Source organism: Diceros bicornis, chromosome 11 (genome assembly GCF_020826845.1).
Source record: "Diceros bicornis minor isolate mBicDic1 chromosome 11, mDicBic1.mat.cur, whole genome shotgun sequence".
Taxonomy (NCBI): domain Eukaryota; kingdom Metazoa; phylum Chordata; class Mammalia; order Perissodactyla; family Rhinocerotidae; genus Diceros; species Diceros bicornis.
This window is the reverse complement of record NC_080750.1, coordinates 29,814,193-29,841,906: the sequence shown is the minus strand read 5'-3', so window position 1 is coordinate 29,841,906 and position 27,714 is coordinate 29,814,193. Positions and strand designations below refer to the sequence as shown.

Here is a 27,714-nt window from a genome sequence, read left to right as displayed (position 1 = left end):
CAGCATTATGTCTACTTGAAAGCAAATAAGTAGTTTGAAAGAAGAGAGGTAGTTGCTAATTTAGTTATTCACTATTAATGAAGAAACACCAGAGTTTTGGGAGAACACTTTAGAAAAGCCAGTTCCTATCCCAGTTGTGATGAGCCATCAAGCACTAGACAGTGGACCCGATAAACTTGCAGCTCAAAGTAAACAAGTGGCAAGTTTAGAAAAGCCCAATGTTAGAAAACCATGGTAGATTGGAAAGACAGCCACAGAACAGTATGGAGAGGCTTCTTGTTTGTTAGACAATGCACAGATAACTAGATCTAGAAGGCAAATGTAATTATTAGCTGAAAGCCAGCCATGGGATCCAGAACATATTCCAAAAACCTCTTCACTCCTATATTGTTACTAAATGAGAAGATAATTTGTACTTATTGAGGCCAAGTTGGAGATTTAGCAACAGCAGAAATCTTTATATCACAGATAAGAAAATTTCCATCGTACATTTATCACCATCAATATTTTTTCAGTTAGGAAGAATTGTACTACTTGTATGAGGTAATGTAGACCCTTAAAATAGACACAAAGAAAGGCCTGATATAAAAAATGTAAGAACTACATTATAGTCTTGTTAGATTGCCAAGTATCAACTTTACTTTTGCTACAGGCAGCCTTGAAACAAAGTCTGTATTCTGTTTTTGGCACATGGAACTCTGTAAAGAGCACTGAAGTGCTCTTTACACTTACTTGGAATACAGTAAGATTCCAAGCTTGTCTACAGTTGACAATTTAGTGAAAGTTCTAATTTAAAATACTACCAATTTTTTCTTTCTTCTTGCTACAATCCCAAATGGCATTACTTCAAAGACAACTGGATAAATGGAGGCTGGAAACCTTCAGACCCTTTTTCCTACCACATGCTGCTCCCTTTCCTTCTGCCCATTTTTATGTTATCATGAGTCGGGGTATGTCCTGATGGAGGTAGCAGGGTTAAACAGGCTGTATAACCCACAGTATGTAACAGATACTCCTCTGCTTTATCAAAACAAGAGCATTCTTTTCTCCAAACCTCCTGCACACTATCAATATTTTTATTTCAACATCCATCTTGTAGGTTGCATACTGAAAAGGCAAAAGTACAATTCAATAAATAACCTTTTCCAAAAATGTTTTATTGCTACAAGTTGTGAGATTTCCAATCATCAAAATCGGAACAAAACTTAAGGTTTCAGCTCCCTATGTAGTACAACATAGCCATTTTATGGGGCTTTGTTTTTAATTTAGGTTTGGCAGTGGATTCAGCAAAGTTTAGATGATAGCAGAATGGTATCAAGAAACTTTGTACCTTGAAGTGGAGTGTGAGCTCGAAGAGGAAGATTACCTTCCATCTGAAAGGTCAGTTTTTCTTTGAATTCTCTTAATAAGAGTAATTTCAAAATTTAAGGCTGGTAATTACTAAGACAAGTATATACACATCTTGTAAGAAAATCCAACACCATTTTTTACGTTTTTCCAAACAGAAGCTACACACGGCAACTGAAATATTCCTAGAAATTGTGCAGAAGAGAGACTTCCCTGAATTTATCACAGCGTACCTGAAACTAGACCACACTTTTCTGGCCTCTTCTTATAATCACAGCTTTCATTTCACAGCTCTAATAGCAATAAAATTATTGCTATTGTGTAAAACCAGGGCCTTAAAAAACCCACAGAAAAGCTATTCACTTATATTGGGACTACTTTTAGTCATACTATTATAAATCACACTTTATTCTTGTACATAATAGACACAGAAAAATGTTGAAAATGTATGGCAACTATCTTATTAAAGCTGAATAAACTAACCTAGTCAGATTTTAATTTTTAAATGAGAAATGACAAGAGTAGTAAATATAAAGAAAAACAAAAAGAACTTTACTTTCCTATGTTAATACAGGTCAAGGGACCCTTTCTTCTCAAAAGGGTTGATAACACCAGTTCTTAGCAATAAACATAAGGCACTTGTTTAGATTACAACATCACTACATTTTTTTTCCCACTTGTTTTTCTAACCCTGTTTTTCCCCCACAGTATCATTTGGAATTAATAGAGTGAATGAGGCAAATGTGAGATGATCCAGTTGATACTACTCAGAGCAAGATGGCACAGTACAATGTTTTAGGGGTGATGTCTGGACATAAAATGAACCCCGTCAAGGTCCTCTGACACCAGACAATGTATCCACTATCAAGTAAACCTGAAAGAAAATAAAATATTTATTCAATAGTTCCAGTAAAATTGGGTTGGAATACAATATACATGTTAGGAATTTAGCTCCTCACGGGTGGCATCTGCATCAAGAGTTCTGAATACTTATGAATATTCATTCTAAGACAATCTACATCATTTGAACATTGTCAAGACAAATATATGAATTTCATTTTAATATACAGTAGACTTTAAACATAATTCACACGTACACCCCCTATTATATGGCTGGTGCCTCCTCCAAACACCTCATTAGTGGCAGAGGTAGCACTAGTGTTCTTTCCCAACAATAAGAACTTCAGTTGCCACTCATAGGAGAAGTTGGAAAAAAAGTTTTGTTTTTTTTTTTTGCCATCTGTTAAGATGTTCCTGAGACAGGGCCAGTTAATAAAACATAACAAAGCACTGGAGTTGTTTGTACTTCTCTTTACATCACTAAATTGTTAGACTAGGATGTGGAATGCAGGTCATGTACTATGAAAGGTTAAGTTTAGCACAACTGTTCAATCAGTAAAAAGATCAGGTTTCCTGGAAATTCCCTTTAGAATACACTGTCTATGAACCAACAGTACCACAAAAAGGTCTATTATATATTCAGTCAATTCATTTTACCTAATCTTATTTGCTCAGATCTTACAAATGCAATGAGAATACTGAGCCTGAGACTAGTTCTCAATGTACAGGTTTAACATTTTAAGGCTCATTTTCTCAATCAAAATAGCAATTTTCAGTTTTCCTTTCAAATTATGAATTACATTCATAGTACCTGCTACCATCCTAGCCCTCAATGAAATCTTAATGCAGGAGCAGCACTACACTTGCTTTATGGAATTTCTCTGACACCAGCACTTAGCCCATTCTATACAGCTCCCAGCTGCACTCGCCTTACAGCACATTATACTGCCTCTGGCTTGCACCTCTGTTTCCACCTGTGTATTTTCACAGAAGCCCAACACAGATTAGTTGAAATATTCACACAACTGTTTTTCAAAACAATTTATTGCATCATATTTGGTACCTTATGTTTGACAACAAAAAGGAAATTACATCTGTAACTGCAGGAAAAAGAAGCTGGTCTGTTATTGAAAAAAAAAATCTTGGGCCCTTTAAAAATTACAAAGTCTGGGCTTGCCTGAAACAACTGAGCAAGAAATATATTCTTAGAAATGTAGGGCTTCAAGTATTACAAACCTGTGACACTGTGGAAAAATTCCAGAGGTATCTAAACTGCAGCACTTTTTTTCTGCATATCATGAACAAGGCCTGCTGAGGTTTTTAACTATTAGTCTCTTGATCAGTCATAGAATGGTAGTCAGGAGTTCTGCTCTTTAACTTCAAGCCATGGTAGATTTTCTTTTTTCACTCCTGGGTGAAAAAAATTCATGCTTGCTAATTAGTTGGTGCCACATCACAGTGCATTTGGTTCTTGCATTACAGTTTTAACAAGTTTGGCCAAACCAATGCTGAAAGTTTTGCATTATTATTTTAGTTCTTCAAGTTTTAGTTAAAACTGAGATTGTTCCAACTGGTTCCTTCAGTTAAAAACTGTGGTACAAGAACACCAAACTGATCATGTACAGTGAATTTTGGAAACACAACAAGCGTATTGAACACCCTCTAGGTTTCTTCTAATTCTGCTTGGTATCTATATGTCCCAGCTTCTACAACATCAAGCATCCGTTGTAGGTTTCTCTGTAAATAGTGATTCACATTGCATACTTCCTATGGTCAGAATCAACCCCGTAACAAAATCAGTCAGATGCTAAAGCCCCAACAACTTTTTGTGCTCAGTGAAAGAATCCAGTGCTAAAACAGCATTTATGCTGTCTGAGATATAGTAAAATCTCACAAGACAAATTTAAAGTAATATTTCTGCCACACACCTGCTTTGTTAGCTGTAACAGCCTCCAGATTTTATATAAATTAGTTTAAAAACATGGGTGGGTAGGTAGGAATAGGATAAGGTATCTTTTTTTAACCCTTCAATTTTAGCAGCTTTTAATTTTTTAAGAAACTGAACCTATATCCTGTAATATGTTAGATACTTTATATATATTTTTTCAGCAGGATAAAAAACGTAAAACACTATTTGAAGGCAAGAACATTTACTCTTCTCATTCTGTGTAAGTTAGAGCAATGCAGCAGGTGCGTGACAAAAATATTATATAATAGATATGGTCCAAAGTCATTCCATTTGCTTGTTTAATGATGTTCAAATTTCATTGGCCAGTTCTTCAGTTTCTGCAGAACTATCTCCATTAACTGTGATCTTCATATCCTCTTCATACCCAGGAGGCATGAAAGCCAAAGCGTAAGGGAAAAGCTTATGACAATTTGCTCTGTAAACTTCAGCAGCTTCTTTACAGTCTCCCAGGCTACCATCACACAAGGCTTCCAATACCTCCATACAGGTCTAAAGAAAGGAAAAAGGTCACGTTATAACTTGTCCAAAAAAATGTTGTACTGTGAACTTAATTAGACATTTCATTATCAACAGATTTCCAAAATAAGAGGCAAATGTACATATTTAAGATAAACAAAACAAAAGCATTTACTCCCACATATACATTTCATTAGAATTAGTTTCTTCAGAATTGTAGGGTTTATACAAAAAGACGGATGTATAAACAGGGCCAGAACTAAGGTGGGGCAAGCAAATTGTGTAGGGTGCTACATTTAAAGAGACAATTTGCTTTCAGCAAATGCCTGACTCCAGGCGCCAACCTTGCCTCAGCCTAGCCTAGCCTTGTGTAAAAATGTGGAAATTTACATGCTGTTGTCAATTACTACACTTAAGCCTTTAAGTTTTTTTGGAGGCTTAGAGCCAGTTGGCAAAATTAAACATCTTTTTTTCAACTTTGTATTCAAATTAAAGAGAATCTTAAGGTATATGCAAGAAAGCAGGAAAGGGGGTCTCCAAAACAAAGTACATATATGCAAGAAAAATCTGTTCATGAAAAACCAAACCCCTAGGTAGTTCTGCTTCTTATATTCTTAAATAATTCATGTTGACCTGCATTTCTTATGTTTTCTTTCTTCATCTTTTCGCTTAAAAACACTACGTTTCCAGATATATAATACTCCACAAACTTTACCAGTGTAGAAAGGTTCTAATCTAAATGATGCATTAATTAGCATCCAACAAGTCAAATTTTTCTTTCTTAAAGATATTTCCTTCATTTGCTATTAGAGGAATATATTTAACCATCTTTCAGCAAGTGCTTTTTTATCTGGCAGATTATCACACTAAGTAGCTATCCTTTGTTTTTTAGTCTAAACTAGAATCTGTATTTTGCAACACACCCATATTATTTTTGTCTACTTAATCTCATGTTATAGTACAAGCTATAAAATGAGGATTTAAATTTAACCCTTGGTAAATATATCTTAAATATGTCAAAATCTTCACTGAGACCACTGCTTGCTCAGAAATGCACAGATATGAACTGAAATCCAAAATTATCTATGGAATGTATACATGATTTTTCTAAAACATATTTCTAAAAAAATTATTCTAAGTAACAGATGTGAAAATAGTTATTGAATGACAAGTAGCCTGCTGTGCATGTGTGCACACACACACAATCCTAAATAAATTTAAGATAAGGTGAGTTTCTGACCTGGATTCATAATGATTTGGAGAATAGTATGCATAAATTACAAAAAAAAATTATTTGGTGAAAATTATTCTCTTGGTAGAAAGAGAAACAAAAAGCAGTCAGGTACTCTAAAAGAGAGATTATGAAAAACTTTACCTGGAGGTTTCTGTTAGTGAGGGATTCATCAAGTGTTGTTGCCAACTCTATAGCTCGCTTCTGACTAGAAGGATCTAAATAATATACCATTTTGGCAGCTAAATGAGAAGGAAAAAGGAAAGTTGTTTTATTTCACGTTAAAACCAGCATCTTATCCTCAATCCATTCAAATATAAAATGCAAGGTATGTGTGCACATGGTGTGTGGCACTTTATTAGGAAAATGGGAAAAGCCATTTTGAAACACCGTTATTTAAAAAAAAATAATCCTGAGAGGATAAACCAGAAATAGCCTAATTGTCCAAACTAGGAGAATTATTAAGGTAAGAGAGACTATGAAGAAATACAAATATTATAATACTTGTCTTTGTGTGGTTGGACTACGGATAGTTTTCTTCTTTCTAAAATGAGGTTGACGGGAATACTTCATTGAGAGAGAGAGTGTGTAGGCGGCGGGGGGGGGGGGGGGGGGGGGACGACGACGACGACGACGACGACGGGACGGGACGGGACCCAACCTTGATGGTATGAGCCAAAAAGCTGAATTCAGAATTTCACAAAGGCATACAAAGCTGCTGTGCTTCTTAGCCAAGTATTTTAAAAGCACACTACTAAAGCACTACCCATGTGGTTCCATCAAGTCCAGACTGGCTCACTAGCACAGACCCTTCCCAGATCACTCTTGCCTGTGAGATGGTTTCAGGTGTTTAGCATTGTCAAGTTTGATATTTTACATATGTGCTTACATAAGCACGAGAAATAGAAGATTAACAGTCACATCCAAGTGAATTTTAAGAGCATGTTGATGGGAAAAAGAAAAGAAAGCTCCTCCTTAGTTGTATGTAATAAATAGCTAAATTCAGTTATACTTGCTTCTTCGCATTGCCTATGTTGAACCAGGAGAAACTACTGACCTTGATTCATAGTAATAATTTTGTCTAAGAAACTTAAAAATTTATAGGAAGCATATTTAATTTAAGCTGCCTGTTTCCATGGGATTAAAATATGACAAATAGACATCGCCTCTTCCACGTGAAAAATGTGTAACCTTGTCATTGAGTCATTAAAATAGAAACTGAAGTTGTTTTAGAAGGCTAAGATAAGCACAAAACAAAGTGATTACCTGATAACCTGTGTGGCAATGAATCAGAATTCCTTTTCAGAAAAGTTTCATTAAAATTCTTTGGATTCGTTGCTCCAAAAAGACGATTCATTTCTTGTTTTAATACTGTTCTAACTGTATCAGGTAAATCTTTACTTTCACACACTGCTGAACAAATTAAAAACAAACTCTATTAGGAGTCAGATACTCTGATAAAGTGTGTAGAAGTTAAAAAATTATCTACTTGATGAGGCCAATGAAACAAAGCAATTATAAACAAAGACTAGATAAGCCTATTGATAATTCGACATTTAAAGAAGAGTTTACCTATATAAATTTAAAGAATATGTGTCAGCAGAATAATCTAATGATTTTCTAAAGGCACTCAAAGATATTTCATTGACAGATGATTCATTTCCAGAAAAGAACAGAAAGCAAAACAGATGATGAAAGATGTAGTTCCATGGCCTTCTAAGCCCCCAAGGACTGCCTGCCTCAACCTTCAAGGGAGTCTGCAAAGCAGGGGCTTGATGGCACCTACCTGGTAAATGTCACAGCAAACATGTAGTGCTGAAGACAACAGAATTTTCCTCACCCTCTCCCTCCTCTTCTACACCCAAGTAAGGCATTATAAATTTATCAATTAAAAAAAAAAACATGGTTGACTTCACTGACCTTTATTTTCAGGGGCTATGTGAACTGAGCTATCACTATACAGCAAACTCCAAAGGAACACCAAAGTACTTTCCTGTAATGGGTACACTGTCGTCGTCATATTTCCAGGCTTTGAGATTTGGAGAAGGAAAAGCTGACCCCCAACCTCTCTGGATAGAATCCTAGTTTTGCTTAGTTTCATTATTATTTTAGTATAGAGAGACAGTCTGGAGCTTTGAGCCAGACAGACCTGGGTATGGATCTCGGCTTGGACAAATCATAACCTCTCTGAATCTATTTCTTGACCTGTAAAAATTGAGGTGATATCTAACCTAGAAGGATCACAGTAAGGAAAAGCTACGTATAAAAGAGCTAACTATATAATAGGTATTCGATATACTGTAGTTACTATTTTTGTCACAGATTAAAAACGTAAATAGATTTTTCTTATGGTTAGGAACTATGGTGGTGGCTTTCAAACTCTGACTACAACCAAGTATTTGTACTCTGATGAATATGTATCCCATATACATAACTTAGTATGTGAAGCAAAAAAGCTTCGCAAAACACTCACTGATCCTTACTTTTGTGCAACACATGCTGGTATTTTCTACTCTATTCTATTTAGGTTTCCAAACGCTGGTAATGACCCACTAAACTGCTTTCATTGTCTCACTAAGGTGTCACTACCCTAAGTTTAAAACACACTTAACTCTTGAGTAGTAAACATCCAAGTGAAATATTCTACACATAATTACTAACTGAATAATTGATTGATATGCCCTTTGCTGGGTAAATAGTGTTTCTTCTATCATTCTACAGAATTAAGTGTTCAAATAAATAAGCTACTAGTTAAAGAATTTAGCTTAACCTCCATTATGACTGCACTTTCAACTTGGTTTTGGCAATTTATCAATATTTGTTTTTCAGGGGGCACAGGAGCACAGAGAGAATAGGAAGACAAGTTGTTAAAATAGGTTATAGCTGATTACAATAAATCAAAATTATATCAAAAAACATAGGGCTTCTATAAAATATGTTATTTCCATAGGCCTTGTTGGTTTGCCTGAAATGCTTTCAGGACACTTTATATGCAGATGGGAAAGTAACTGTATAGTTTGCATTATAGTTGGTTATAAGTGGAAGCTAAGCTTTTCATGTTTTTCATTATCTTCATTAAGTTGTTTTCCTCAGATTAAACAACTCCCCAGAAAAATAAACTGCTTTAAAAAAAGCCCACACAATTAAAAACAAATATATATTGGGCCGGCCCTGTGGCTTAGCGGTTAAGTGCGCGCGCTCCGCTGCTGGCGGCCCGGGTTCGGATCCCGGGCGTGCACCGACGCACCGCTTCTCCGGCCATGCTGAGGCCGCGTCCCACATATAGCAACTAGAAGGATGTGCAACTATGACATACAACTATCTACTGGGGCTTTGGGGAAAAAAAAAAGGAGAAGGATTGGCAATAGATGTTAGCTCAGAGCCAGTCTTCCTCAGCAAAAAGAGGAGGATTAGCATGGATGTTAGCTCAGGGCTGATCTTCCTCACAAAAAAAATAAATTAAAATAAATTAAAAAAAACAAAACAAAAAAAAACAAATATATAAATATATATCTGTGGTGTTCAGCATGTATAAAGAGGAAATAATTAATTAACTCCCAACTTCCACTAATAGCTGTTTCCAAAAACATTTCCTCACTAATTCACAAGAGGCTTGTTTGAAGTCAATTTGGTTTTCTTCTCTAAATCATGTAGATCGGAACTGTAATTTCCAGGAAGATATTATTAAAAAAAAAAATTCTACTTCAAATAAAACTTAGAATGTCCTGTGGAATTCTGTATAATGAAATTTTACCTGTACTTTTAGGGAAAGGAGCATCCTCAAATGTCACAGGTTATTAGCTAACCTTTTATTGCTAAAGACTAGTGGGGGGAAAAGAAATCAATCTAAAAATCTTTGAAAGTGATAAAAACTAAAAAGGAAATATTGAGGTCTCAGGAAAGTAAAATATCTCAGACTACTTAATTACCTTCCATGATATAATAATAAGTCTTATGAAATCAAGGAAAAGTAATGATTGGGGGTAGGGGAATAAAACCTTTGGTAAAGGCCTTTTGGTTTGAGTTCTCTGACATTTTCAAATTAAAATAATGTTTGATTCATGCTATTAGCTTATTAGCAGATTGAACAAATTTAGTAATCACTAACCGTTAAAAGTTACATTGAAGAGGGGGCTGATTTTCAGCAAAAGGATTTTCCCTGGGTTCCCAGGCTAGCTTGCATTTTTGTTAATAATTTGAGTAGAAAATGTTCATATTTTGCATGAGACAGTAATGACTACTCACTGCTAGGTTATAGCACAAACTACTAAGTGATTACCACTGAAAATGCCAAAATAGATAAAGGAGAATATTAAGAACAGGCTTTTTTGGGGAAATACATAAGTACAGAAGAAAATAATCTGCATATAAAAGAAAAGAAATGAGTTTGTACAGGGGCCAGCCTGGTGGCATAGTGGTTAAGTTCGCATGCTCTGCTTTGGCAGCCCAGGGTTCACAGGTTCAGATCCCAGGCGCGGACCTACACACTGCTCATCAAGCCATGCTGTGGAAGCATCCCATATACAAAATAGAGGAAGACTGGCACAGATGTTAGCTCAGGGCCACTCTTCCTCAAGCAAAAAGAGGAAGACTGGCAACAGGTGTTAGCTCAGGGCCAATCTCCCTCACCAAAAAAAAAAAAAAAAAAAAAAAAAAGAAAGAAAGAATGAAATGAGTTTGTAACAATGAGAGGAAAATGATACATAAGATTCATTGCAGATTAAAGTGACCAAATGCTATTTTATAAAAGTATGTAATGGAATATAAACACGTAACAGAATAACAACACAACTGAATACCTAAGCTCCTATCTTTTACTTAGCACTGACCAGAAATGTAATTTAAATTGCTTTAAGTCCTACAACTTAAAAAAAAAAACTTGAAAAGGGTACCAAATCATCCTCATAAAAAAGGGGGAAGAGGATGTCCTTTATGGTAACTTATTCCATATATGTAGCAGACATTAATTACATCAGTAGTATAACAACATTCTGGAGATTTGGAGGGTACCCATAACCATGTTAAAACGCATATTCACTTTAGAGAAGTTTCTCCAACTGATAAAACAGATGTAGAGGTATTGTTTTTTCTCTCTATACTCCCCAGCAAGGTATTATTTGTGAGGATTTCTTTGCAAAGGAGGAGTTACTACAACATAACTTAACATGACAAATATGTTCCTGAAACATTACTTCAAAGTTAAATCGTTTTTTAAAGTATCAAATATATTAGTTAAGAGAAGGAACCCTGTGAGGTACGTGTGTCTCTGTAGTTTCACAAATGCGTTTATAGTACACACCAGTTCTTAACAAAGGTAATAAGCAGTCTACCCATCTTCGTAAAAGCTTTTTTTTTTTTTTTTTTGCTGACGAAGATTAGCCCTGGGCTAACATCCGTGCCCATCTTCCTCTCCTTTATATGTGGGACGTCTGCCACAGCATGGCTTGATAAGCGGTGCATAGGTCCTCGCCTAGGATCCAAACCTGTGAACCCCAGGCCGCCGAAGTAGAGCTTGTGAACTTAACTACTATACCACTGGGCTGGCCCCACAAAAGCTTTTTAAAGAGCCAGTGCATCTTTAACTACAAATTATCACGGCTTTCATTCCCTAAACTTAATCAAAATAAGGATCACTTTGTAAAGCTCTTCCTGACAATGATGTCAGCTCAACACCTGGAGCAATGGGCATAGCTAACATGGACACTCAATAATTCTAACTTTTATGTCAGGACCATTCTGCCTTTGTTCCTCTGAAGTCCATGAGCATTTTATTTTTCTGAAACAACTGATCCAAGAAAATAGTCATATGTTCACAATCTACACAATCATTACAAGCAAATACACTTAAATATGCCACTTTAATTCATATTTCAAAGAAAAGTCTCTAATTCCATAGGATTGTATGTATTATTTTACTACCTTTCAGGAAAGAATTGATAGTATAAAACAAAGTGTGTATGTTAGTTTTGAAAACAGTTTAAGTGCACTCCATCCTAAGTAAGAATAGATTAAAACTATTATTTCTAGGGGCCAGCCTCGTGGCATAGTGGTTAAGTTCGGCACGTTCTGCTTCAGTGGTCTGGGATGGCAGGTTTGGATCCGGGGTGTGGACATACACCACTCGTCAGCCATGCTGAGGCAGCAACCCACATACAAAATAGAGGAAGATTGGCACAGATGTTAGCTCAGAGCCAATCTTCCTCACCAAAAAAATAAATAAATAAACCACACTATTATTTCTAGCCTTAATTTTCTGATCCATGATTTCAAAGTTTTTTTAAGATAAAAAAGAAACTAAAAGGAAACATTCATTTTCTCTAAATACAGCAATTCTTTCTTCTATTTTTTATAATGTGCTTATATAATACTTTCAGAATTTTAAAAAATTGAGGAAAAACATTTCTATGATTCACTTTCTATAACAGGGATTATAAATATAATTAATTATAAATGTAAAATATATAAATATATTTATAATCCCTGTTATAGAAAGTGAATCATAGAAATGTTTAAATATAATAAATATAACTTAAATAAGGTTTTACTTTTTCTTAGAAATCAAAACAGTGTTCTTAATTGGGACAATTTAGCATTTTTCAAAAGAATGATTGAGATGCTTGGTTTAATCTCATTATGTTTATATAATTTATGGGTCCATATGGGCCCTAGTATTTAGCAATGAGATAATTAATTTAATAGTATCTATAGTATTTCCAAATTCTACAGACTGTTCTATTAAAGATTCAATTTCTCCTTCTCTAGTCACTTAAAAATCAAAATAACAACAATACTACTTGACTACGGGAGTACTTTTTTCTAATTGAAAGCTCTTGTAGTAGAAAAAACAATATGAAGACCTGGGCTCTCATTGCTAATTATATATGTTACCTTGAATAAGTAATTTAATCTTTTAAGGTCCCATATTTCTCAACTATAAAATGAGAGACAATTAGCATAAAATTCCACCTTTCACTCTCTAAAATTCTGTATTCTATTTCACATTGAAACTAATGTATGGATCTTATTGTCAAAATATTTGAAAAGTACAAAGATTGTTTTAAAGTTCTTTTTAAGCTATATTTAGTAACAAAAATTTTATGACTCAATTGTGCTAAAGACAGATAAATGAGATAACATCAATTTCAAAGAGATTCTTCAATTTTAGAACAATTTACTAAGAAGCTTTACATAATGAAATATGATTCAAAATTTCAACTTACATGTAACTTTTCAGAAACAGAAACAAAGCTGATTCTCAAATATCTGGACTAACAATTCTGTCAAAATCAGGTAATGTTTCTAGCCTTAAAATAAAGACCTTCATCACAAAGAAAAGAACCCTGCTTTTTCCCCCAGCTAATTTAATACACAGTAGCTTTAAAATGATTGAGTTTATGATAAACTTGTACAGGTGACTTACAGTCACTATCAACTACTGCAATCAAATACTTAAGTAATGGAAAACAAAAACATACCGGTACTAAAGAGTCGAATCATACACTCATGAAGCCAGGGATGACTAGAATCAATAGCAAATGCCCTCTTTACTGATTGTAGCATCAAAAGAAACTTTTCTATAAAAAGAAAAAGTAAGATATATTTGATCATTTGATAGAATAAGATGCCCTCCTTTGGAGGACTAAGTCCTTACAAATAGAAAAACTAATTTAGAGTCAATTACATCTGAACTGCAACATATGACTGAAGCAAACAATTTCCTCAAATTAGCAACGTTAGCTAATATTTTCCACACAACAATCTTTAAGAAAAAAGGTTTCACAAAGCATAAAAAATTTAGATAGCATTCAACAATATTTAAACTAATGCTATATAAACAAAGAAACGAAATGTGAAGCCATTTCATTTCTTAACCTTCTTTAATCAAAATAAAGGGACCTTCCCCACTACTTAGAAAACTTCCTTGTTTATGCTTGAAACTATCTCCTTTCTTGTGTTTTGTGACAATGTGAAATGGTTTCCCTCCTACCTGACTATTCCTCTCCAGTCAATCCTTGGCTCCTCTTCCCCCTTGAAATGTAGAGTATTCACCAAGGTTATGTTTTCAGTCATTTTCTAATCTCTCTCTATGCTATGCCTCCACCTATATCACTTATGCTTCCCAAGCTTCAGCAGTGTTTCACCTGTTGAATGTAAATTTGCACCTGAATACTCACCACACTTCCAAGTCTCATCTATAACCACCTCTTTGTTAAGACTGCCCTAATTTGGTACCATTCTCCAAATATGAAAATGCAAAATCCCAGGCTCCTCTGACAACTCCTTTTCCCTAACCCCCAACACTCAGAAAGCTAAAAATACTGCCATGACCTTTTGTCACTACCCATTTCACTCTACTGCAATGGATTCCAAATGCTGGAGAGCACTTTAGAGGGTAGAACATAACCAAGAAGCCAACCAAATGGAATTTAGATTGCCCTTCCCCACTTTAAGCAGAATGGCTTTTGTATTTTATACTTTGGGGTTCCATTTAAGAATATTTGGTAAAAAGGGAGTGGTATTAACTGTTAAAAGTTTTTAAATTACTAAACTATTTATTAAACTTATTTTTCAAATTATAATCACTGTGGAAAATAGAAAACATTTTAATCACTCAAATTCCATCAAGAGACAATCTCTATCTTTTGATCTATTTCTTCCCAGCCACTTTTCTTAATATCTCAATAAAATTATGTAAATATCTTAATAAAAATTAAAATCACACTATAGTTTTGCATCCTATTTTGAAACAATATTATATGGCCACCTTTCTCCAACATTATTACCTTTGATAAACATGATTTTTTAATGGATATTCTATAGAGATACCATTTTATTCAATCTCTTTTAGTAGGACAGATACAACACTGTTTGGAACAACAACCTTCCGTCGGATCTTACTAACCAGCTTCTCTTCCCTTCAATATGCTTTTTTTTCAATGAACCACTTGGATTACATCAATTCAATACAATAAAATCTTCTTACTATCTACTGTATACAGTCTAAGCATTCGAAACCCAGCAACCAAGATCCTTCATTTATCTTTTTACCTGGCTCAGGCAATAAGCTCAACATTACTTACACACACTGGTGTTTTCTTAACGGACATTTTTCCCTTCTATGTATCTTTTCTTTTAGAAATACAATCCATCTTCAAGATACACCTCAAACATCACATCTTCTATTTATAACGACAGCTAATAATAGCTAACATTTGTTTAATGCTTACTGTGTATCAGGCACTATTCTAAGCTCTATCTATTTATTAACTAATTTTATCCACACATGTACATGCTAATTACTGTATTTGACCTTAATCCTAGTTATGTATGTACATCTATTGTTGATTTTAATGTCCTAGAAGAGATAACTGTATCATACTTCCCCACAACATTTTGTACATAGCAGGCATTTCTGTGAGGAAGCTGCATTGGCATTTGCTAAAAAATCCTACAGTGGTGAGGCTACCAGAGTCGGGCAACTATATCTAAGAAATACAGTGATCAATTATATCAGGGCCACTACACCCTAAGTGCCTACCTTTCCTAAAGTAAATCTCAAAGGCAAAAAGATGAGTTTCTATCTTGTTCTTCACCAAGTTCTTCAACGGTGTTAAAAATTTAATAGCTTCTTCCAATGGAGTTTCAACCTAACAAAAATAAAAGATATTATACAAATGGAAGCAAGATTTTTCAGGGATGTGATTTTACTCTTTCTATTAAAAACACCTTTTTTTTTGTAAAAATCACTTACCAGTCTCCCAGAAATATACTGTCATATTTCAACCTCCCATAATCTAAAGGAAGGGGATTTTGAACTCTAGAACTCTTCACTGGTTTTTAACCACAGAGATTACATTATCTCTGGATAGATCTATCCAACAAGTAAGGAAGAAGATAAAATAGAACCAGGGAAAAACAGTAAGAGAAACAGTTAAGATAGCCAAGAGGGAAAAAAAAAGACAGAGCAGGGATGTGAAACAGGATGAAGAGGGGTAAGAAGGAAACTATAGAGAACATTATAGAATGAGTGAATGTTCTTTTTAAATTCAAACAAAGTATATTCAAGCTATTAAAAAATAGTACAGTATGGGCTGGCCCCGTGGCTTAGCGGTTAAGTGCGCGCGCTCCGCTGCGGGCGGCTCGGGGTTCAGATCCTGGGCGCGCACCGACACACCGCTTCTCCGGCCATGCTGAGGCCGCGTCCCACATACAGCAACTAGAAGGATGTGCAACTATGACATACAACTATCTACTGGGGCTTTAGGGGAAAAAAAAATAAATAAAATTAAAAAAAAAAATAGTACAGTATCTATTCTGTGTTGCTTTTTCCACTACAAATTCTATAGAAATCCATATTCATTCAAATGTCATACTAATGGTGAGATGGCATTTGAAAAGATTTATATTTATAGAACTCTGTCTCTACTACCCTTTATTAATTATATAAAAATCATACTAATTACATATTTGTAATCATTATTGGGCAGGTGTAAGGTCTGCTACATAACTGTGCTATTGTTATACTCCTAGACTGAGTATTGAGACAAGATTATTTTCTGTACACTGGGGTAGAGGTGGGAAACAATAGTATGTTTACCAGAAGGGCACTGAACACCTGGGTTTTATTCACCTTCTCCCATCAGAGAGGCAGTAACAATTTACCCTCAATCGAATTTGGATTTGCCGTATCTGTCCAGCATGCCTCTGCCAGTACAGTAATTATGGTTTCACCAATACAGATTCTGGCCAAGGAAATTATTTCAGAGCATTAAAAAAAAAAGGAAAGCAATGAAGTGATGTCTATGGGATTTATCTTGTACTAGCGTGTAAAGCAGCTATCATCAGTCTGAAAGATACAGGCTCTAAACCAGAAATCAGTGTATGGCACTGACTTTCTAATAGCTGTAGATACCAAGAGATAGAGGAGAAAATAGGGGCCCTCATAAGTATGCTTTTCTCACACATTTATAAATATTTTGCTTCTTATTCCCATGGCTCTATGTTCTACCGAGTTGGAACTTATGGTATATAGGGGAGAAAGGCTTACCAGGGAAGGCAGAAAACTGGAAACTGCAATTGCCACCCAGCTATATCAAGCTTTTCATGCTCTAGGGGTACAGACTGAAATAAGGGTCACTCTACTAACCAGGATAATTTACTACCAGGGAGATACGGCTGCTATTACAAAATGGTAACAATAAGGAATATAGGGAAGTTGAATCAATACAAGCATTATACTTACTGAAATCAAGTATTTGAACTTGGAAAGAGAAAAGAGAGAAATTAATTCTGTCTGCAATTCTAATGAGAACATATGCCCCCAAAGGAGATCTGAATCTGCTGTCCCTGTTTCTGTGTGTTTTCTCACGTAAGATTTTGTCAGGCTAAATCTAAGTGTTTAAATATACACACATAACCACAATAAAGCTAACTACATTTTTCATTTATATATACATAATGCAGTACAGGGTTATATATACTAAAGCATATAAACAGGAACGAGGTTCTAAAATCAGTGCTTAAGACCAAAGAAAGAAAAAAAGAAAAATAATATCATCAAAACTACCCTTGAAAATCCCTGAAGTCGTAAAGACAGACATATAGACAGATAGATGTAAATATATAATATCACTAGTTTGCATTGTGTGTATGAAAACCATATATTTAAGTACCAAAATCACAATCATTGTAGAAAGATATTCACACTATGAGAGGCACACAAGAACTGATATGAACCAAACAAATGGTAGTCATACCTCCCTCATCTCAAACTTAGTTAGGGTCCTATGTTCATCGAGTGGAGTATTGGATGGAGTTGCCAGCATTATGCATACTCCTTTCTCTCAAAATAAATAAATAAATAAATAAATTACATCCAGTCATGAAGATTTGAATTTACCTAAGTTAAACAGATGTAGAATGGGACAGCTGACGAGCAATTTAAGACATTTGCAAGGGCAGTTTTGATCATATGCAATATTTTAATTTATAAACTGACCTGAAATCTAATCCACATGTTAAGATATGTTGTATAGGAGTATATCAACCTATACTCCCAGCATAGCAACAAAAAGATTAAAACATTATACAAACAGAGTACTAAGGACTCATTACCCTTGATAAGGAATATGGGGGTGCAAAACAGGGAAAAAAAAATCAGGTTGCGATAAATGCTAACTGAAGGCAAGGAGGAACATAATAGGATGGGTGGTACATGAGAGAACTCATAATAAATACCAACTACTGCCTCATGCAAGGTAAGTTGGAGAAACAAGCAACACAGCTTCCACCAAGACTTCAGATTTATATTCAGTTAACTGACTATTAAACTAACTAAACCTCTTCCTAGTTTCCTTTTCTCCTTCTTAACTGGAATTTCTGCTAACTTAAATAATGCTTTTATTTTATTTTATATATACTGTCTGGCACTGGTGACACTAAATTTACCATTTACCTCATGGAAGAATGCTGACAGCAACTATAGATTGTAGATCCAGACTTGCCAGGCAGCTTTTAAAATAGCCTACTATGCCTCTCCTGGTTATGACAGCTTGGTATAACTTGGCACTGCCACTATATTGGAAATATGGGTAGGTGTGGATGCTATTAGATGGGGGCATCTTGGAGGCAGTTATCCTAGGAAAAGAGGGGTGTTAAGTGCCTAACAGGTAAGAATAGTATATGAAGAGCAATGCATGAAACTGGGTGCCTTCCACGAGGCTCCTTCCAAATACAGCAGTCAGAAGCACTTTCTATAGGCATTATTTTGTTCTGAGACTCTACAACCTCTAGCTACAAATGATTAGACTACAACTTAACATCTGGCCCAAAAGCAGCCATTATAGGCTGGTCACAATAGAGTCTATACGGAGGCCTGGTAAAAGAATTCTGTTCTGTGGGGGGTACTCTGTATTAGACCGTGACTAAACAATCCAAACAGATCCTCTCTTTAAGAACTATAATGCAAGACATTAAGAGTTACAAGAAAAAAGTTACTAAGGAAAGTCATGGGATAGAGAAAAAGCAAGCGGAAAGAATGATGGTGGCAGGCAGTCAGTGATGGTGGTAAAAACGGTAGTAATAAAGAAAGCTGAGGCATAAAGATGGAAGGCCCCTAAAAGTTGATATTATCCCTGAATAACTTTGCAATTCTCCAGGAGGCCTAAAAGGTCATTTTCTGTGCTTCCTCACTTCCCTGTATCTTCTTCCAATAAACTCCCAACAACAATAAAAAGCTAGTATCTTTGTTCCTATAAAGTACACAATTATTTGTGGAAAAATGTCAATACATCCTTGTGAAATCCAAGTTAGATTTCTCTATAGTTCTTAAATAGCAATATTGCTATGAGACATTACCATCCATCTGCTCTGGTATAATTCTAAAGATATTTGCCAACTCTATTTGTTAGGTATTATAATTTTCCTTAGTTATAAAGCAATGATTTTGAATATTTAGTTACTAGTGAGGCTAGAACTGAACTCTAGGGCAATGTGCTTACTATTTTGGTTTAACATAATAAGTTATGAATTATTTTCACATGGAGTAGGAGGATGTCAAGGGCCAGAAGAAAAGTGCAAAGGTATGTTTTTAATCAAAATGGTTCATATAACGATGAATACCTTGGTTTTCAGCTTAATGGTTAAAAATGGTAGATAAGATTTTGGCTTGGGGGAAAATATCTAGGGACTTTTAAGATATTAGGTTCAAATAGCAAAGTCCAATAAAGAAATATGGTAAACTGACAACATGGCTAAGTGGGAGATACACAACTAGAACTCGATTTTTAACAAGCTCAATTTAGCCTAGATATAAAAACTTGTATGTTACCACTTTTAATAGACACTACATGCTTTACACATATATTTACTCTAGTCCTAACATCTCTGCCTATTAAGGATTTTCCCTACTCCCATTTTATAGATGAGAAAACCATCAGAGAGGTTAGACAAAGTGTCCAAGACACACAGTGAACTGTAAGAGCTGATATGTGGACCCAGATCAGAATGACTCAAACGCCAAAACCTTCCACTATACCATACTAGATTATTCTGGACCAGGATCATTATTTCAAGTTTTAAACGTGAAATATGATCAGAAACAAACAAACAAGGAAGACTAAAACTTAAAATGATTTTTCATTCTAAAATATATAATCAAATTGGTTGAATAAGACAGTATAAAATGATAATAGCTGGTCATGAAATTTCACCCAATTGTGCTAAACACTATTAGTAAGTACCTTGGCTAGTTTCTCAGGGATAAGTTCTTCTTTTGGACCTCCAATTTCCTCATCATCATCATCCTTCTTCTTTTTCTGATTTCTCTGCTGCTTTTCTTTTTCTGCATTTTTTTTCTCTTCTTCTATCTGGGCTTTCTTTTGAGCTCTCCTTTGTTTATTACGTAGCTTCTTTAGCTCTTTGTCAGACATGTTTGCTGTAGGCAATAAATGTTAATTAATGAAATTATAAGCATAATGTTAATCAGATTAGTAATGATCAATTACTACTATTTAATATTCCCATACAAACTCCCATTAAAAATATTACATTATGCATGTTCATGTGCCTATGTGTGCCTAGCCTTTAAATGGTTCCACATTTGATAGAGAACACTGTAACCTCTTCAAAAAACTTTTTTGAAACCAGATGGTGACCTGGTGCTGTAACTACAGCAAAGCATAAAAGCATATGACTTCCTCCAGCAATATTAAACTACTTGCAATTCTAGGAATATAAGAAGCTGTTTCATATCTCTATGGCTTTGGACTATGCTTTCTCTTAGTTATACCTTCTCTAACTTTGTCAAACAGTTATTCATTCTCTACTCTGTGCTGCCACTATGCCTTATATATTTTGCTTGTCAGAATACTTTGTTTAAGGCTGGCCTGGTGGCGTAGTGGTTAAGTTCACACGCTCTGCTTTGGTGGCCCAGGTTTGTGGGTTTGGATCCCGGGCACAGACCTATACATCACTCATCAAGCCATGCTGTGGCAGCGTCCCACACACAAAACAGAGGAAGACTGGCACAGATGTTAGCTCAGAGCCAATCTTCCTCACCAAAAAAAAAAAAGAATACTTTGTTTATACATCTGTTTCCCCCTTAGACTGTGAGCTCCTTGGTGGAAGAGACATTGTCTTAGTCAACATCTTTGTATTCTCAGGGCCTAGCAGCATACCAAAACACACAAAAAACACTCAAATATTTGTTGATGGACTAATGCATAACTAAATGGTAAATTAAAAATCTGACACAAAATTAACAATATCCCTTGTGGTACAAACTATGGAATGTCTCAAAACAAAGACTGGGAATCACTGACAAATATGCTATAATAAAACGAAAAATCTATCTTATTTAGACTTCAAGCAATAAATCTGAAAGCTACATGTTCGATCAGTATTTATTTAGATAACATCTGTTAATACTGAGAATGAAAAAAGTCATTCTAAAATACACCACCACTGTGGTGATTTTAAAATATACCCACAAATTCTTCCCTCCAAAAGGTAAAGCCCATTTCCTCTTCCCTTAAATATGAGCTATACTTACTGACTGACTTCTAACAAATAGAATGTGTTAGAAATCAAAGTGTATGACATCCACGATTAGGACATAAAAGCACTATGCTTTCCTCCTTGCTTTCTCTTGGATCACTCAGAGGAAGCCAGCTGCCATGTTGTGAAGAAAACCAAACTACCTTATGAAAAGACCCATGTGGCCAAGAACAGGCCTCCAGCCATGAAAGTAAGCCATCTTGGAAGCAGATTCTCCAACCCAAGTGAATCCTTCAGATGCCTTGGCTGACATCTTGACTCCTGAAAGACCCTAAGTCTTTCAAAATCATACAGTTAAGTGACTTCTGAATTCTTGCCCTATAGTAACTCTGAGATAACGTTTTGTTATCTAAAACTGCTAAGTGTAAGCAATTTGTTATGTTGTAAGCAACATAGATTCCAGCACCTAGAAGTGGGGCGCTGCTGCAATAAAAACCTAAAATGTGGGAGTGACTTTGGAACCAGGGAGTGGCAAAAGGTGGAAAGACTTGGAGAAGAGCATAAATGGAAGCTTAAAGAGCTTTAGACTATTAACAGAAGTCTGGATTTTGAAGAGTCTGCAAGTGAGGACTTCAAGTGAAGTGAGGAACATGTTATAATCATGTAGAGGCAGAAAGTTTAGCAACACTCATAAAATGTATCAAACTGGGTTATCTAGCTAGGGGGATTTCTAAGCCAAAAAAAAAAAAAAAAAAAAAAGTGTTAAAGGTGGCAACTTGCTGCTTGTAGTAAAAATGCAAGAGAGAAACTAAAGGAAGAAGCAGGGACTTGACGGTTTTGAAAATTCTCAGCCTCTCCAGAAATGGCTACTGAGCAGAGATCAAATCCAAGGCATTGTCAGAAAACATGTCACGAGGGAAAGCAGAGAGTTTGGCTTTAAAATCTTTTGTTAAGACTCAGAACTCAGCAAGATGGTACCTCAGTTACTAGTGAAACAAAAGGCTCTCTTAAGGGTGTGACTCACAGCTCCTCTCAGTTAAACAACAGACCTTGTAAGAAACTTAAGGGTGTTGTCCTCTCAGCAAAAGCTCAAGGCAGACAAAGATATTTGTGCCTGTGGATTCCAGTAAGATTCACAAAAGATCTAGGGCCAGCCCTGGCGGCCTAGTGGTTAAGCTCGGCACACTCCACTTTGGCGGCCCAGGTTTGGTTCCCAGGCGTGGACCTACACCACTCATCTGTGAGTGGCCATGCTGTGACAGCAGATCACATACAAAATAGAGGAAGACTGGCAACAGATGTTAGCTCAGGGAATCTTCCTCAGCAAAAAAAAAAAAAAAAAAAAAGTCTGCTTCTACTCATTTTCCCTTACAGTCTATTCTCCACTCTTGCATCCTACATTCTATTCACCATCTGCAAAAAAAAAAAAAAAAAAAAAGATTCACAAAAGATCCATAAAGTTTTTAAGGGAATTATGTGAGCAGAAACACAGCAAATTTTGACTAAAAGAGACAGCATAAAATGAAAAGAGGCCTTTAGATCCCCTAAATTTTGGGAGCAGATTAAAAAACTACTCAGTTGCAAACAAATGCTAACTTGCAAGAAAAAGAAAGGATGAGTCAGAAGGTAGAACCAAGAACCCAGAGGGCAGAGTCAAGAGCCATGGAGAATTATTCCTAGGTCTTGAGTCCTAATCAAAGAACTGCAAACCTGTACCCACGTGGACTTGAGAATTAACATGAACCAGCAACTCCTTTGTGCCTCCCGTTCTCCCCTTACCACCCCTGTTGAACAAGAATGTCTACAGTGGGTGCTCTATTCCTCTCCCATCATTTTATATTGGATTTGTAGTTGGCAGCCAGCGCTGGTGATCTAGTGGTTAAGATCTGGTGCTCTCACCGCCATGGCCTGGGTTCCCTGTCAGGAAACCATACCATCTGTCTGTTGGTTGTCCTTACTGTTGCAGCTGCGTGTTGCTATGATGCTGAAAGCTGTACCAGCAGGGTCATCCATGGTGGAGAGGTTTCAGTGGAGCTTAGACATTAAGATAGATTAGGAAGAAGGCCACTCACTTCTGAAAAAAATTGGCCATGTAACCCTAAGAATAGCAGCAAAGCACTGTCTGATATAGCACCAGAAGGTGAGAGGATGGCACAAAAAAACTGGGCAGGGTTCTGCTCTGCTATACACAGGGTCGCTAGGAGTCTGATCGACTTGACAGCACTAACAACAGTGTAGCCAGTAGGTAACTTGTCTCTTTAGTTCACAGGATTTCATACCAAGAAGAACTATACTTGAGCTATAGTAAAGAATCATATTCAAGAAACCTCATCAGCACTTGCACCTCATTTACAAGATAACATTCTGGGCTCTGAGCTAATGCTGTAATGGGATGAAATTTTTGGAGGTCTTGGGAAGGGCAAGTGTATTTTGTGTAAGAATAACATAAATAATTTGTATCCAAAATGCAGAACATGCCAGTTAAAAATATGGCCACAAATTCTTTGATTCTACCCTCCACTCAAGTATAGGTTGCACTTGGTGATTCAGTTCTACAAATCAGAATGTGAAGGAAGTGAACAGGGTGTTATGCCAAGAGAACAGAACATTAAAGATGTTGTGGCTTCTTCCTTGATCTCTCTCATGGCTAGCCACCAAGTCTTGAGGAACTCAAGAAGCCCTCTGGAAAGACTAAGGAATTAAGGCCTCCTGCCAAAAGCCATGTGAGTAAGCCAAGTCGGAAATGGATCCAACATCCCTAGACAAGCCTTCAGATGACCGTAGCCCCAATCAATACCCTGACTACAACTTTATAAGAGACGCTGAGCCAGAACCACCTAGATGCTTCTGAATTCCTGACCTATGGAAATGGTTGTTTTAAGCTGCTAAGTTGGGGAGTAATATATTATGCAGCAATAGGGAACAACCATCAAAAACAAATACATATGTGTTTCTCTTTTTCCTGGTAAAGAATCCCTTACTACTAAAAGAAAATTTCAAACAACCAAAAATTATATCCTGGAAACACAAGACTATGAATGAGTGGCCACATAAATTGATCTTTTAATGATGTGTAAAATAATTGCTGCTGCTTGCATCCTTACTACATGTTAAATACGATACATACATTATTTTATTTAATATTCTCAACAGCTTCACATATTCGAGTGTAATATTTTATGTATAAGAAAACTGAGGTTTCAGAGGAAAAATAATGACTCAGTGACAGTAAAAGGCAGAGCAAAGATTTAAATCCATTTCACTCTGACTCCAAAATCTAGGCTTTCCTTTCACTATGCTACACCTGGAGTCAGCAAACTTTTTCTATAATGGGCCAGATACTAAATATTTTCAGCGTGGCAAGCCATAGGTCTCAGCTGCAACTAAACTCAGCTGTTGCAGCACGAAAACAGCCAGAGATAATATGTAAACGAATGGGCTCAGCTATGTCCCAATAAAATTTTATTTACCAAAACAAACTGCAGTATGGATTTGGCCCATTGGCTAGTTTGTTACCCTATTCTATAATACCTGAAACTGCCTTAAAAGGACTCACGTCAGTTCATAATAATAGAGTTGCCATACAAAAATAGAGAAAAAAAAAATCAGATAGGAAATTAATACAGAAATTAAGATTTCAAATCCTGTTTCACTTAATTTAGCACTAATTATCTGGATAAGCACTGTCTCAACTTTACATGAATTAGCTATTACTTGTGTGAACATAAGAGTGGCTGAGAATTTTAGCTTAGGAGGAACCAGAGGAAAATCTACTATTTTAGAAGGTAATATTGCACTATCTTTAAAATAAAAAAGTCTGTGCATCTGTGTATATATGTGTATGCGTATTTATACGTGTATAGATAGGAAATAATATCTGAACCTAGACTACTCTTTTCAGCCAAACTAACATCCATACAAGGCAAAATAAAAGAAATCTGGCCATATAAAGACTCTTAAGTTTACTGAAAAGATAAAAACATAAAAAGCAAAAGATAACTCTCAACCAAATAAAGGGTAACTACTAGATATTAACTATAAATATCAAGCTTTATAGTGAACCATTAGAAGCACTGTGTTTAAAGATAAAAAGGCAGCAAGCATACTACTGTTCCTATTAATCAGCACTGTTTTAGCAACTCTAATCAATGTAATAAGGCATGGAAAAGAAAAAGAGGTATAAATACTGAAAGAAACAAAACTACTGTTGTTTACAGATTAATATAATGGCTTACATAAAAAATTTTTAAAAATCAACTGAAAAAACTACTAAACCTAATATCAGAGTTCAATAAGGATACTAACTTGACATACAAAAACTATATTCACTTAGAATATTGTAATGGAAAAAAAGGATACATAGGGATAATGCTAATAGCAAATTTGCCAAAGTTATGTGACAACAATTACACTAAACAATAGGAGATACATGCATTCTAGTACACAAAGTCTCAATATTGTTTAAGATTTCCCCACCCCAAATAGTAATCTGTACATTAAATCTAATTCAAATTAAAAACTCAAAAAGAAACTTTCTAGAAGACAAGCTAATTCTACAGTTCATACATAAGCAAAATTTGCATGTAAAACCAAGAAAATTCTAAAGACATAGTATTAGATTAAGAAGAGAAAAACAGATCATAAGAACAGAAACCTATACTGATGTCAATGTTATACAGTTTTAATATGTCTTTACAACAAGTTTTGACATATATTAGAACAAGACACCATGCCCATAACCCATCACATTACTTTTTCAGAGTCTGGTTCATGATAAAGGTGATATATTAAATCAGTAAGGAATATGACGACCTAGTCAATAACTACTGTTGAGGAGTCAGCAGTCTATTTAGGGGTAAAAAAGCCCACCTGCCACCTCACATAACATATAAAAATTAACTCCAGATGATTAAATAGCCAAGCGTAAAAATAATGAAACAAATATTATAAGAAAACATAGAAGATATCTATAAATATATTTTAGGCCCGGCCCCGTGGCTTAGCGGTTAAGTGCATGCGCTCCGCTGCTGGCCGCCTGGGTTTGGATCCCGGGCGCGCAGCGACCCACCGCTTGTCCGGCCATGCTGAGGCCGCGTCCCGCATACAGCAACTAGAAGGATGTGCAACTATGACATACAACTATCTACTGGGGCTTTAGGGGGGGAAAAAAGACAAAAGGAGGAGGATTGGCAATAGATGTTAGGAGCGGGTCTTCCTCAGCAAAAAGAGGACTGGCACGGATGTCAGCTCAGGGCTGATCTGCCTCACAGAAAAAATAAAAATAAAAAAAATATATATTTTAAATTTTGCAGCAGAAAAGCCTTTCTAAGCAAGACCCAGGAGCCATAAAAGACTAAAACTTTTATCTCATAAAAATTAAAACTTTTACATAATGAAAGATACCCACCATAAATAAAGGTAAGATCTAAGTGACAGGAAGAAAATATTTGCAATACCTGTTAAACAAGGATTAAAGTCCTGAACATGTACAGAACTCCTACAAATCAAAAAGTTTAAAAATAAAATGGGCAAAAAATATGAATAGGCAATTCACAGAAGAAATCCAAAGGCCACATGAAAACATATGCAGATGCTCCACTCTTAAAAATCTAGGAATTATAAATTAGATATTTTCCCCAAAATAACAAAAATGTAAAGGACAGGTAATTTTCCACGTTGGCAATAAATTAAAAGACAATCTCAGGGTGGGCCTGGCAGCATAGTGGTTAAGTTTGCACGCTCCGCTTCAGCAGCCCGGGGTTTGCATGTTCGGATCCCGGGCAAGGACCTACATACCGCTCATCAAGTCATGCTGTGGCAGCGTCCCATGTAAAGTAGAAGAAGACTGGCACAGGTGTTAGCTCCGGGCCAATCTTCCTCAAGCAAAAAGAGGAAGATGATGAAGACTGGCAACAGATGTTAGCTCAGGGCCAATCTTCCTCACCAAAAAAAAAAAAAAAAAAAAAGACAGACAATCTCAATACAGTGTTGGTGGCAATAAAAACTGATAAATCTTTTATGGAAGGTGATTTGACACTATTTGAAATTCTCATACTCTTTGACCCAGCAATTTCCACTTCTAACACTCCATGCTAAATAAACATATGATGTACAAGGACATTTACCATAGCACTGCAATGGTGAAAAAAAAAAATCCACATGGATTCCTAGAAAGCCATTAAAATGACTGATGATGATAAGCTATGTGCAGGCACAGAGCAATACTATGAAATGAGAAAAAAAAAGTGCAAGTTGCAAAACACTGGGTCATCCCATTTATGGGCTAAAAAGTAAAACAAAGCAAAACTGAACAACTACAAAGAACTACCCTGAACTGTGTGTCGAGTATATGTTCACATAAAACTCTGAAAATTGT

At 35.7% G+C, this 27,714-nt stretch overlaps 1 protein-coding gene across 3 annotated transcripts in view; it reads right to left on the bottom strand.

The window, feature by feature from the left end:
• Positions 1–2,216: 2,216 nt before the first annotated feature.
• NAA15 (N-alpha-acetyltransferase 15, NatA auxiliary subunit) overlaps positions 2,217–27,714 on the bottom strand; it is a 77,390-nt gene continuing 51,892 nt past the window's right edge. The window contains exons 15-20 of one of the 3 annotated variants that reach the window (XM_058550095.1): positions 20,084–20,277; positions 15,382–15,490; positions 13,319–13,417; positions 7,110–7,256; positions 5,988–6,085; positions 2,217–4,645 (exon numbers count right to left, since the gene is read on the bottom strand). In XM_058550095.1, coding sequence (XP_058406078.1) covers positions 4,445–4,645; positions 5,988–6,085; positions 7,110–7,256; positions 13,319–13,417; positions 15,382–15,490; positions 20,084–20,277 — 848 coding nt within the window. In that variant the 3' untranslated portion in view covers positions 2,217–4,444. The remainder of the gene's footprint in view (positions 4,646–5,987; positions 6,086–7,109; positions 7,257–13,318; positions 13,418–15,381; positions 15,491–20,083; positions 20,278–27,714) is intronic. The other 2 variants (XM_058550096.1, XM_058550097.1) reach the window with 2 other exon arrangements.